This window comes from Armigeres subalbatus, chromosome 3, assembly GCF_024139115.2.
Source record: "Armigeres subalbatus isolate Guangzhou_Male chromosome 3, GZ_Asu_2, whole genome shotgun sequence".
NCBI classification, from domain to species: domain Eukaryota; kingdom Metazoa; phylum Arthropoda; class Insecta; order Diptera; family Culicidae; genus Armigeres; species Armigeres subalbatus.
This window is the reverse complement of record NC_085141.1, coordinates 21,632,392-21,644,742: the sequence shown is the minus strand read 5'-3', so window position 1 is coordinate 21,644,742 and position 12,351 is coordinate 21,632,392. Positions and strand designations below refer to the sequence as shown.

General features: G+C 44.8%; 2 protein-coding genes across 3 annotated transcripts in view; both read right to left on the bottom strand.

Annotated features, from left to right (window-relative positions):
• The window catches only part of LOC134225478 (rab3 GTPase-activating protein non-catalytic subunit-like), a 221,309-nt gene that overhangs the window by 98,383 nt on the left and 110,575 nt on the right, over positions 1–12,351 (bottom strand). The gene's annotated exons all lie outside the window — the stretch shown is intronic.
• Positions 1–12,351, bottom strand: part of LOC134227564 (adipokinetic hormone/corazonin-related peptide receptor variant I-like) — an 85,691-nt gene that overhangs the window by 13,410 nt on the left and 59,930 nt on the right. Inside the window, exon 5 of the mRNA XM_062709151.1 lies at positions 10,318–10,479. Within this exon, the coding sequence (XP_062565135.1) occupies positions 10,318–10,479 (162 nt within the window). The remainder of the gene's footprint in view (positions 1–10,317; positions 10,480–12,351) is intronic.

Sequence of the window (12,351 nt, the reverse complement as noted above, 5' to 3'; positions counted from 1 at the left end):
GGACGGGCAGGTGACAATTTTCGAGCGGAAGAGCGTAACGAAAAGAATACACTTGAACCGCCAGCTGCATGAGGTGAAATACACTTCCGGGCCGCTGCAGGATCACTTCATAAATTGCGATCGGATGATACGGATGTACAGGAGCGCAGGAAGCATATCGATGACATCGACATAGTCTGTCGTTTGATGTTGTCCCGCGGCACGCAGTACGATGCTGTGGTCACATCGATCTAGGAGCCGAAGGAGCAGCTGACAATGGACTTGGTGACTTGCCAGCTCCTCGACGAGGAGGCCAAGCGAAAAGCGAAGAATGACCAGGCGGTTTTTTCTGGAGGGGCTGAACGGAACCATTAACGAAAGAAGAAAGTCTCAAAGTTTGAGCCACTAACGCAGCCCATGAATATTGTCGTGGCGAAGAGTGGCGAATGTGTAACGGCAAAGTCTCGCCTAACTTTTCAAAAGGTCCTAAGTAACATTTTTTTCATGATTTAATCTGAATAATGCAATCAACATATTTCATGTTAATCTGTTGATTGCAATACTCAAATTAAATCATGAAAAAAATGTTACTTTGGACCTTTTGAAAAGTTAAGCTAGAAGTATTGCGAGAAGATTAAAAAATTCGAACCGGGGTCCGACGGTCGACTGTCGGAAAGCTGTTCCGCAAACGTCGAATCACTTGTTGCACGGTAAAAATTTTTGGTTTATTTTTTCGGTGTGGATGTTGATTATTAAAATCAACGAGAATATGCAACTTTAAACGAGTGTTACATGCCGCTATATTTTTTAAACAAGTTTTATGGTACTTAAAAGGCTTTTTGTCATATATTTATGTGATTCTGAAACATTTTAGATTTCTCGAATCTTCTTGATATCAAGAAATATCAACACTTTTCGTACAGTGCATGCCATTTTGAAGTTTCCGACACTCAGTCTGCTTCTTCTTTGCTCCGCAAAATTAAAATTTTCTCTTTTCTCGCAATACTTTCCAGTTGTGTCGGTGATTGGCTATGACGTCGTTTTAGCGATGGTGACAGATGAGGCGGGATGCAACCTGCTCTCCATAAGCAAGATCGAATCAACTGGAATAAAGCTAATGTTCGAAGGATGCAAGGTGGAGATTCTTCAAAACTCGGTGGTTGTGGCCAGAATGACAAGGTCTACGTGTTGAACATCTTCGCGCAAAAAAGTGAGTAGTATTGCATCATTTTTCGGAGAAGATTTGAAAGGCGATAGAACTGTTGGAGTCTGCTCCAACCGGTTGGGACGGTGACAGCTATTTAACAACATTCATCGATGATTAAACGCAATTCATCATCGTATTTCTGCTTCGGTCAAAGGGTGAAGTAGCCGGATATTTTAAACAGTACGGAGCGGAAATGACTGCAAAGTTCGGGGTCAATATCTCTCGGCGGAGAGTATGTGTTGGAAAACAAGAAAACCTCACCGAATAAATCCTCCTGATTCAACCTGTTGCCCACCCGACGTTTGCATAGCACCCTCTGTTGACCAGCTCCTGATTGTTTCGATGCTCCTCCAGGACTCCTGCTGACTAAACACAGCCTTTCGAACATTTCGACCTCTTGATGAACTCCCCCGGCGCTACCCATGATTTATGTGGCAAATCATGATCCCACTGCACCACGCGACTTATGCGACCAACCAACCAACCAAGCGATTGCCCAAGGAGGGAACCCCTACTGGAGCTGGTCCTGGGCCGGGAACAGAGCAAGCGGCTAGCGGCTAGAGGAAGGAGAGGTGCTACAGTTGCCTTCTAGTTCCAAGGCAAAACAGAAACGGCAGCATAAGAGGCAACGCTGCACCTGCTGATGTTGCTGTGGTTGATCGATGTCGACCACTCACGTTAGCGGCCCGCCGACGGCTACGGATCATGTGGACAAGGGATGATCCGTTGCTACTAAGTTTGCATCACGATGGAGACGGATATGTCCTGCAGAACGGCGATGCTGGAGATGCTCAATGAGAGGTTCCCTTGCTATGCACCCCAGCTCGATCAGAAGATGAGAATGATAGACGCGCGCCCCAAAGTACAAAAACCCGCGTGAATGCGACGTCTAGAGACCCGCATTGCCACATTGTGGTCAAAGATAGGTCGATTAGCACAGTACAAGCAGGGGAATCGATCAACTAAGCTAATGTTGTTGAATTTGTGTAACCCACAGAGCTCTGTGGTCTTACCGAGGTGAAACCCATGTACAGCGGTTGAATGTTCTTGCTAAAAGAGTGTGTCGTTATGGAGCATGTTCGATGAGGAAGGAGCAAAACCAAATGATCAACATCAACAAAAAGGAGTCCTACAACAGTCCTACATCCTAAACAACAAAGCTGACTTCGGCGAAGCCCTTCCGGAGATAGGAGAAGTCACGCAGTCCAATTGGTCCAATCTGTGGGAGGTACTGCACTTGTATAAGATAGACGGTAACGTCATCAGGCTAATGCAGCACCCTATGGAGATGTGGAGCACATCCCTACACATTACCGATGGAGAAAAGGCGTTACGATCCAGGACTCTCAGCATCAGGAGGGGCATATTCTAAGGTGTACCTTTAGTCCTCTATGGTTTTGCTGTGCCATGAATCCTCTTAGCAGAGCACTCAACCAACACAACCAGGGCTATCATTTGAAGAGTGGGGAAAGGAGTACAAACATTACCCACACCTTCTTTATGGACGATTTTAAGCTGTTTGCGGAATCTGTGGAGAAGCTGGCCTGTACCATTTTTCTGCGGCTTGTAACGGTATTCAGCAACGTCACCCGGATGGATTTTGGTATCGATAAATGTCCATCCATACATCTTCACCGGGGTCACCTGGTGGATGCCTACAGTTTCCGCGTCAACGAACAGGGGGAGTTTCGAAACATTGTTTAAGGCGAAACGTACAAGTTCCTAGGTTTACTGCAACCGAAGGGAATTCGCCACACGATGATCAAGAATTGCATCGGGTCAACGGTATTTTAAAAAGCTTCTTTCCGACGGTAACAAAGTTGTTTTGATAGTTCAGGTACATCCAAGGACAGGCAATGATGCCAGATTTATTCATTTATACAGGTAACAAGGTAAATTCAAAATAATCAATTTAGGGTAAAATCAATATCATAACACCTTCCTTTGCTTCAAGATAGCTCTCACCATACTGCTTAGACCTCCAACTCGTAATCGCCCTGCCACAGCGGACGTCGGGTAGTGCGCTTCGGACGACCGGGGGTATCTGGGCGCACTGTTGATGAGCGATGTTGATCGGCCTCTGATGACGGATACTGTTCAGCACTTATATGCCCGAAAGGAGTGCTGTGGCCTTCTCCTGATGGTTCGAACTTGATTGAAGACGACTTATTGGCTCCTGGTGTTTGTACCTGTTGATCTCTTCGACTGGCCGCACTGAGGAAGCTGTCTACGGATGTTTCGTCCTGGCGATCTTCATTGTTGTTGTGCGATTCTGCAGTGTTCTGGTATCCACCGAATGCAGACGTGTTCGCATCCCGCAGATATTTTCTGTTTCTACGATACGTCGTTTCTCCTACTTGCACTCGGTAATCCCGATCGTTAAGAACTTCAGCTACCCTGCCTCTGGTCCATTCCGTAGTACTCTCTGGTTTCAGCTGTACGTACACTTCCTGTCCTAGTTGAAGTTTAGGCAGCTCCTGCACTTCACGGTCGTGATGGAACTTAGACTTCACCTTTCTTGTTTCTATAGCATCTCTTACTCGATTTGAATCCACCGGCATTATTTGCAGTTGGTGTTGCGGAACTGGAAAAATCCCTCTGGTTTTCCTGCCCATAAGCTTCTGCGTTGGAGAGTACCCGTCGGACTGCGGAGTGTTACGCCATTCCAGCAATGCTAGCCATATATCCTTTCCTTCTTCTAGAGCCTTCTTTATCACGTTCTTTCCAATCTTGACCGCTGATTCCGCCTTCCCGTTTGCTTCGTGGTGGTATGGAGTACTGTTTGAATGCAGGATGCCGTACTCCCTCATGAATTTCATCCACTCTTCGCTAGTGAACTGTTTAGCCGAATCCGTGATCACTAGGCGGGGAATTCCGAAACGGCTAAAATTGCGCTTCAAACAATCAATCAGCGACTTCGTCGTTTGATTGGTGATTACGTCGACGTCGAAAAAATTCGAGAAGTGATCGACGGTGATCAACAGAATGTACTTCTTCGCCGCTATCGAAATTTCTGCCAGGTCCATCGACACTATGTCAGGGAAAAGACGGTACTCATATACTCTGCATTGGCTCATTGGCTTGACAAGGTTTGAATTTGTTACACGCCTCACACTTCTTGACGTATTTCCGGATGTGGTCGTTCATGTTGGGCCAGTACACCACCGTTCGCGCTTTTCGAAGTGTACCCTGTTCGCCCTGATGACTGTAGTGTAGTAGTCCATTTCTTCGTCATCCGCTGATTGCTCCATGTGCACGTTCCTAGAGAGAGTATCGGCCAGAATCAACTTACTTCCCTTCACAAATTTCACATCCAGGTTATACCGTTGGAGACTCAAAGCCATCCTTTGGATTCGCTTCGGTGCTGACGCTATCGGCTTCTTGAAGATTGCCAATAATGGCTGATGGTCGGTCTCTACGATCACGTGCTGACTTCCAAAAATATACTGATCAAACCTTTTGCATGCGAACAAAATTGCCAGAGTTTCTTTTTCTATCTGCGCATAATTTTGCTCAGTTTTCGTCAGCATGCGTGAGGCGAACAGTATCGGTTGTCCCTGCTGCATGAGGACAGCTCCTACAGCGTAGCTGCTTGCGTCACATTGGATCGTTGTCTGGATCCTAGGGTTGTAATATTTGAGAGATGTTATCTGCGCAATTTGGTTTTTTAAAGCCACTAACGTTTCCCTGCGACGTTTTCCCCAAGACTACGCATCTTCCGCCAATGCATCTCGGAGTTCCACGCTCATCTCCGAAAGTTTCGGAATAAACTTCGACATGTAGTTTGCAAGGCCCAAAAATCCTTGCAGCTCCGCTGCGTTGCTAGGTTGGGGCATTTTACCTATCGCGCTAGTCTTACCTGGATCTGGTTTCAAACCATCCTTCGAGAGCACGTGACCGAAGAACTGGACTTCGGATCGGTTCAACCGCATCTTCGTCCGGTTCAGTTTTATTCCCGTCTACTTGCAGCGTTCTAGCAGAGCGATTAAACACTGGTTGTGATTCACCATCGCTTCCTGTTCGGTCTTTCCTCTGCCGACGCACAGTATATCATCTGCAAGAATTTCAATTCCTTCCAATCTGTGGAGTGCTTGGCATAGCTTTTGCTGAAAAATTTCCGGCGAGCAGGATGGTCCGAACGGCAGCCTCTTCCAGACGTATCGGCCAAACAGAGTCCAGAACGCCGTCAGCTTGCTACTTCGGTCATTCAATTCGACGTGCCAGAAACCGTTGCGGACATCGAAAGTCGAGAACACCTTTACGTCGTGCAGATCAGGCAAGATCTCTTCTAGCGTCGTCATCTGGAATCTCGGCCGTTCGATCGCTTGATTTAGTTCCACCGGATCAAGACAAATTCGCACTTTTTCTTTCCTCACTACAATCACTACGCAGATAAAAAAATCCACTGAAATTTACGCTAAAAATCATGCACATAAATGGAACGCCATTATTAGCGTAATTCCACACGGAAAATACCCCAAATGTATACAATTTTTGACGTGAATCATCAATATTGCATACAACTTGTAAGCAATCTTGTTAGGAAGAGGACCATTTCAGCGTAGAATAGCGTAAATCTCTGCATGTTACGTTTTACGCGCTGTTTATTTTTCATTATTTTTTTCTGTGTATGTTGCTTGTCCATTCAGTTGGTTGGTCCACTTTTTCTATAATTCCTCTTCCTTCCAGATCATTTAGTTCGCACTTTAGTTTTTCTCTCAACAGTACAGGAACTCTTCTCGGTTCTTGGTGCTTCGGCAAATCATCACTCATTTTTATGTCCACTTTTCCTCCCAGCTTTCCATCCCCATTGAACACATCTCCATACCTCTTCACAATTTCTTCCGCTTCAATGTTCTTCTCGCACTTTCCTTCTCCTAAACCTCGTTCACACGTGTGTACGTCGTGCACACTAATAATCCCCAGAGCTACGCATGTTTTGAAGCCTAAGAGTGGCATCTGCAACACTCCCTTTGGAAGTTCGACCACCTGAAACGCCACTTTAAACTTTTTTCCACTGCTTTGGTGTCGGAGCACTACGACCCCAATCGACGGAATCATATTTCCTCCAAAACCTTTGAGTTTGGTTACACTGGCTTCCAAGTCGACTGCTCTGCCCACCAATTTATGAAGCTGATGCCGCGAAATCACATTGCAGGATGCGCCTGTGTCTACCTGACACTTAATTGCCTTAGGATCGGCTTTTTCATACGCAAATTTCACTTCCGTGGTGATCTTTTTCTCTATCACGTTCACATTCACTACAATCGCAATATACTCGGAATCCTCACTACTTTCGCCCTGATCATCTATCGTCCTCACTCTTGCCGTACGGGTTTGTCTGGAACGAACCACCCTCTGGCCATTCTCTTCTTCTTCATTCCTCCTCGAACGGCACACTTTCGCGAAATGGTTCAGTTTTCCACAGATCCGACACTTCGCGTTTTTCGCCGGACAACTGTCGCGGTCACCGACTTTATGGTCTTTACGTCCACAGTACCTGCATGGCCATTTATCACTGCGCGAATACTCCGCTCTCACTTTCGCAATAATTTCGGAGTTTGGTTCAGTCTCACTCGATTCTTCCTTCACACAAATTGCAGCCATACGATTCTCGACCAACTTTTGCGAGCGGCACACGTCGATTGCATCGGGCAACGTTAGATTTCGCGTTTTAAAAAGCACTTTTCTCGCCTCGTCTGACTGGATCCCGATCACAATCCGATCCCTTATCAACGAATCTCGCAAGTTTGCAAAATTGCACGTCTCAGCCAGTTTTCGCAATCTACTTACAAACTGGTTTATATCCTCTTTGTCACCCTGCTTTGCTGAGTTGAAAACAAATCGCTCGTACGTCTCATTTGTTTGCGGTAGGCAATAACCTTCAAGCGCAACGAGAATTGCCGCCGGCGTTGCTTGTTGTGCCTCTGGAAGCAATGTATTGAGCACTTTCACCGCGTCCAACCCCAAAAAGTTTTTCAACAAGGCCACTTTCACTATGTCGGGTTTGTTTTCGATTTCTGCCGCAAGAACGTAAATATCCCAAGATTGCCGAAAATCGTGAAACATTCAAGGGATTCAGCGGACGCACCCCTAATATGCTCATGTTTGCTGCTGGAATTTGTGCTACGTGTACTGCTGACAAGCTGGTGTGCTGGTGTTAGTGGATTATCCTCTTCCAGTACCCACCACGACACTGCCACCAATGCGTTCACTATGTCTTTTGTTCTCCGATACGGGTTTCCTCGTGCTGATGCCGATTTTTCCTCCTGGTGCTTCCTAACCAGCGAGAACTCGCAACTCCGAGATTCCGGTATTAATCGATTCCGCCACTAAAGCCGCTTCCGAATAGCAACTTTTTCCGATTAAATTTCGACCGTTACACGTGAAAATACCGAAAAAAGATGCACCACTTCTTACACCATGTTTTGATAGTTCAGGTACATCCAAGGACAGGCAATGATGCCAGATTTATTCATTTATATAGGTATACAAGGTAAATTCAAAATAATCAATTTAGGGTAAAATCAATATCATAACAAAAGTGAAGGCGATAAACAAAAGTGAAGGCGATGGTGAAGTGGACCAAGACTGACTTAAAGGCGTTAGAACGAGCAGTACGAGTGGCGTTCATCAAGCATTACATGCACCATTCAGAATTGCCCCTACCACGTACAGTAGAATGAAGAGGTGTCGTCGATACACAAGCACTATTTGTTTCGCAGATTCAGCAGTTGTGGAGATACTTCGTGGAGAACCAGAACCGCCACGAAATCTATCGCGCTGTGTGTGAAGCTGACCGGTGCTGACCGGTGCCCAGCATCTGGCGCTGGAGGACTATCAGCTGAATTGCGACATCGAAGAGATGACCGCATCGTTGAAGCAGAAGGAGTGGCATGGGACGCACCCCCATCAACTGGAGCGGCGTCGACTAGGTGACTGCCCGAGGTAGGTGAATATTCGCAGCATGTTGTTGAGCGATTTGGTTTGTACTACACTGAGACCTACTTGCCAGTTGCGAAGGTAGACACGTTGAGGATGATGCATGCGTTGGCCAATCAGAGGTGAATGCTAATCCATCACATTGATGTACTAGCGTTCCTCAACGGAGACCTGAACAAAAATAGTTTTATTGCACAGCCGGAGGGGTTCGAACATGGCCATGCTCTATAGCCTCAAGCAAGCCTCGAAGGCGTGGAACGATTGGATCCACCGATTTATAACGAAGCTTGGATTCGAACTCTGACCAGTGTCTACATGTAGTGGTGATAGACGGAAGAAGGTTTTCTTAAACCTTTACGTCGATGACGTTCTGGTGATTGGGCACGAACGGAACGAGATTGTCGCCGTGAAGAAATCACTGTCGAAGGAGTTCAAAATGACAGATTCCGGAGTGGAAATCGAAAGGAACACCAAAGGGAGTGTTCTGTGGATTGTACACTGAGTTCCGTTCCAATGGAGAATCCCCTTCGACTGCAGAAAGGAGAGGGATTCCAGCATACGTCACAGCCCTAAAGAGATTTGATAGGCTGCCTGATGTACGTGAAGGTGACCACCCGTCCTGACTTGTCATTGGACATTTATGATACGTGTGCTCCAGTCCGGGGGTACGATGGATATTAAAATACAAAGGCAATGACGGTGTACCTTTGCTGGTGACGTTTTGCAATGCCGACTGGGGGAACGACGTAGTCGATCGGCGATCCGTCTTGGGATACCTGTGTAAGGTGTTCGGCTTCACTACAACATGGGTGACAATGAAACAGCGCACCGTGTCACTGTCATCCACTGAGGCTGAGATGGTGGTGCTTCGAGAAGCGACTTGTGAAGGAATGTGGATCATACGGCTTCTGAAGCATTTGGGCTTCCAGATTAAAGCACCGGTTCCATACTTCGAAGACGACAATCAATCTGCAATGAAAGCGATGGAGGAACCAAGGGATCCGAGTAGGCTGAAACACATCGATGTTAAGCATAACTTCGTCAAGAACACGGTATACAGAAAACAAGGTAGGCTCGTTAGAAAAATGACACTTCGAATGTGACGCATATTTTATCGCCACATGTTGGAGTACAAAAGTAAGCATGCTGCGACCGTAGAGCATCGTCTCGGTCCAGCTTGTGCGAAGATAGCAGTGACGTCACATGATTACATTCAAACTGAATGTTTACATACGTGATGAGTCTGCCTTGTTTTTTGTATGCCGTGGTCAAGGACTTGATTCAAAACAGAATAATCTTGTTGAAGTACATTTCATCAGAGACGCAGGAGGTAGACATTTTCACCAAGGAATAGACGCCGGGGCCATTTCAGCGTCTCCGTTTGGCGATCGGCTTGAAAGCATAAATTAAGGAGAAGTATTAGAGTGTAATATCTTCAGAGTGTATTTGCGCGTCTCTTGTGGCATTTTTCTTTAAAAAAGCAAACAAATGAACTGTCAGCAAACTCAATTAAACTGTTTCGCGCATCGTATTTTTCCGGTGCCCGAATCCTTTCACCTATTCGTTCTATGCGACAAAGCTAAATTCACTGTTTTTAACGGAGAAGAACAAAAGGAAACCAATGATGAATCAAATGGATTAAGACAGATCACATGAAATAACCAATAGTTCGCCAAATCGTTATAAAAGCTAAGTAAAACAGACTGATGTGGTATTACTGTCTTGAAAATATTGATATTCATGAACCCAACCGTGGAAATCAATCAATCTAAAAAAAAACACCTGTAACAATCACCACAAATGATCTTTCTCACATTTTAGCAATAACAAAATGGTCTTCGCAACAAAGATTAGTTGCCCAGGCGAACCTTCAACATGCATGGTAACTGAAGCTTTGTCCAAAACGACCTTGACGCGACAAGAAGTGATACAATATCACATTTCAGCAGACATCATATTCCCATCAACAAACTATCTTCCCATCCCCATGATAATGGCTCGCAACCAGACGACAACATAATTATTTTCATCACGAAGCAATTTCAGTTGACGTTCTCAGTAATCGAAACAGATTCTCTGGAATCCTGAATCTAATTTTACCCCGCAGAATCAACAAGCATGCCATATTAATTCCGAGCGGAAGCCATTCGATGCACCACACAAAACCCGATGCCCGGATGCAAACTCACCCGCCATCGTGCCGCCGTTCTTGGCCGGGAACCCGTTGGCCAAGCCGAACTGATTGAGCTTCAGCTTGTTCCGGTCCGTGCCATCGTACGCCACCAGCTCGTCCTTATTGTCTCGTCCGGTGAGTCGGTCCGAGTGTGGGCCCGCCATCCCCGACACGGCATCTGTGGACGAGGTAAGAAGAAAGACTGCAATCTTTCGTAAGCTTTTCCGTTCTGTCGATGACGGGAGCGTGTGGGTGGGACGAAATAGAAGTGGGAATCGCTGAATGAGCAACTGAGCCGTTTGCTGTTGGGAAGCTGTCAATATTTTCTTTTTCATGTCCTTGGCGGGGGAAACTTCGTGACGAGCTCAAAATAAAATATCATTACACTTCAGAAACGCTAGCAGGAAATGTTCGTAAATTTCGACGGCATAAAGTTAAATTGGCCTTCCGCGAACTCGTCATTTACGCATCAATAATTAGAAGACTGAAATGAAAACGCGCCATAAAAACAAGAAAATTTTCCATAGAGAATTTGGAAATTTAAACTAGGAAATCAAGATAGGAACATAAACTGAATAACACTCGTTTCAATAGTTTTTTATATTTGTTAATGAAAATTTACACATTTTTCTCTTCCATTTTTTAAAGTTATTTTTCAATCGAAAATGTACATTGAAGTTGGCAAGAAAATATTTATTATGAGGATTATTTTTTGCAAGGATTGTTCTACATTAAAATAGAATTCTTTAAAAAAACAGCTTCCTGCTAGCTGTAGTGGTGCATTAACCGTACATTATAAAAATTGTATTTTTATCATTGCCTTTGGTAGTCCGATCTGATAGGAAAATTATTTAAAGCTTTTAGTGGAATGTCTTTTCTTGTCATAAGACGACAACAGTAAGTCCATCTTCAGTGTCTCGTACTTGACTTAACGTACGAGACACTGAAGACAGCCTTACTGTTGAGGTCGAAATACGTATCTGTCAAAGGTACAAGTACAATCGGAGTCCGATCCGTCTAATTAGGAAGCAATGAAAAATGATACCTCGTCAAATGTAACTTGCTGCAAGCAAATCGGTTAAGGGTCAGGCACGGTGCCCCGGTAGACCGTTATTATAAAATAAAAATGTCCATCAAAACCAAGTACAGGGCTCGATTCCTGTGGTAATTCTGCACCTCTGGACCAATTTAAAAAAAAAATCCCTAGGAGGAATCTCGAGAAATCTTGATTTGAAGTTTTTAGTTAAGAAATTTCAAAAGAATCCATATAAGAATCCAAAAATATCACCAAAAACCCTGATTAATCCACCTAGATAGATGTCCTTCAATTCTTCTCGAACCTGCCAGTCGGAAGTAACCACCAGCTTTGCCGGGTTACTGTCCGGCATTCTTGAAATATGCCCTGCCCATCGTACCCTTCCAGCTTTAGCTACCTTCTGGGTACTGGGTTCGCCGTAGAGCTGGGCGAGCTCTTGTTTTAAACTTCGCCGTCACACACCATTCTCTTGCACAACGCCAAAGATGGCCCTAAGCACGCGTTGTGGTTATTAGAACCATAAATATTTACAACTGACTTATCTTACCAAACTGACCTCAGAATGTTTTTGTATGGCTAACTTGCTCGAGTTTAGTATAAGTGTTGCTCTCAATGTTTAATAGAATTAAAATTAAAAATAATTTTAATTTAGTGTTTATGTTCATAATGGAAAGAAGTAAGACCAGAGTTCGTGCAGAATAATAGTAGTAAGAAACTGTTATACTCGATCACATCACTTATTAACCGATCTTTGCTGCCAAATCTCGTCAAAGCTCTTATCAACGGACTAGAAAAAGCATGTTTGATATGTAAGCCAAAACCTATTCCGGTACCTCTACAGAACTCAGAAACATGATAATTCAAGATATGGTACTTTGACGTGAATGGAAGCTGCGGCTTTTTCCAGCTGCTAGCAAAGCCATCAATTGCTTCCTCAAAACCATGCTCGAGTTTCAAAGAGCTGTATCTTGCGTACACTTTTTTGAAATCATTCAGAAACTGCTGATTGAAATA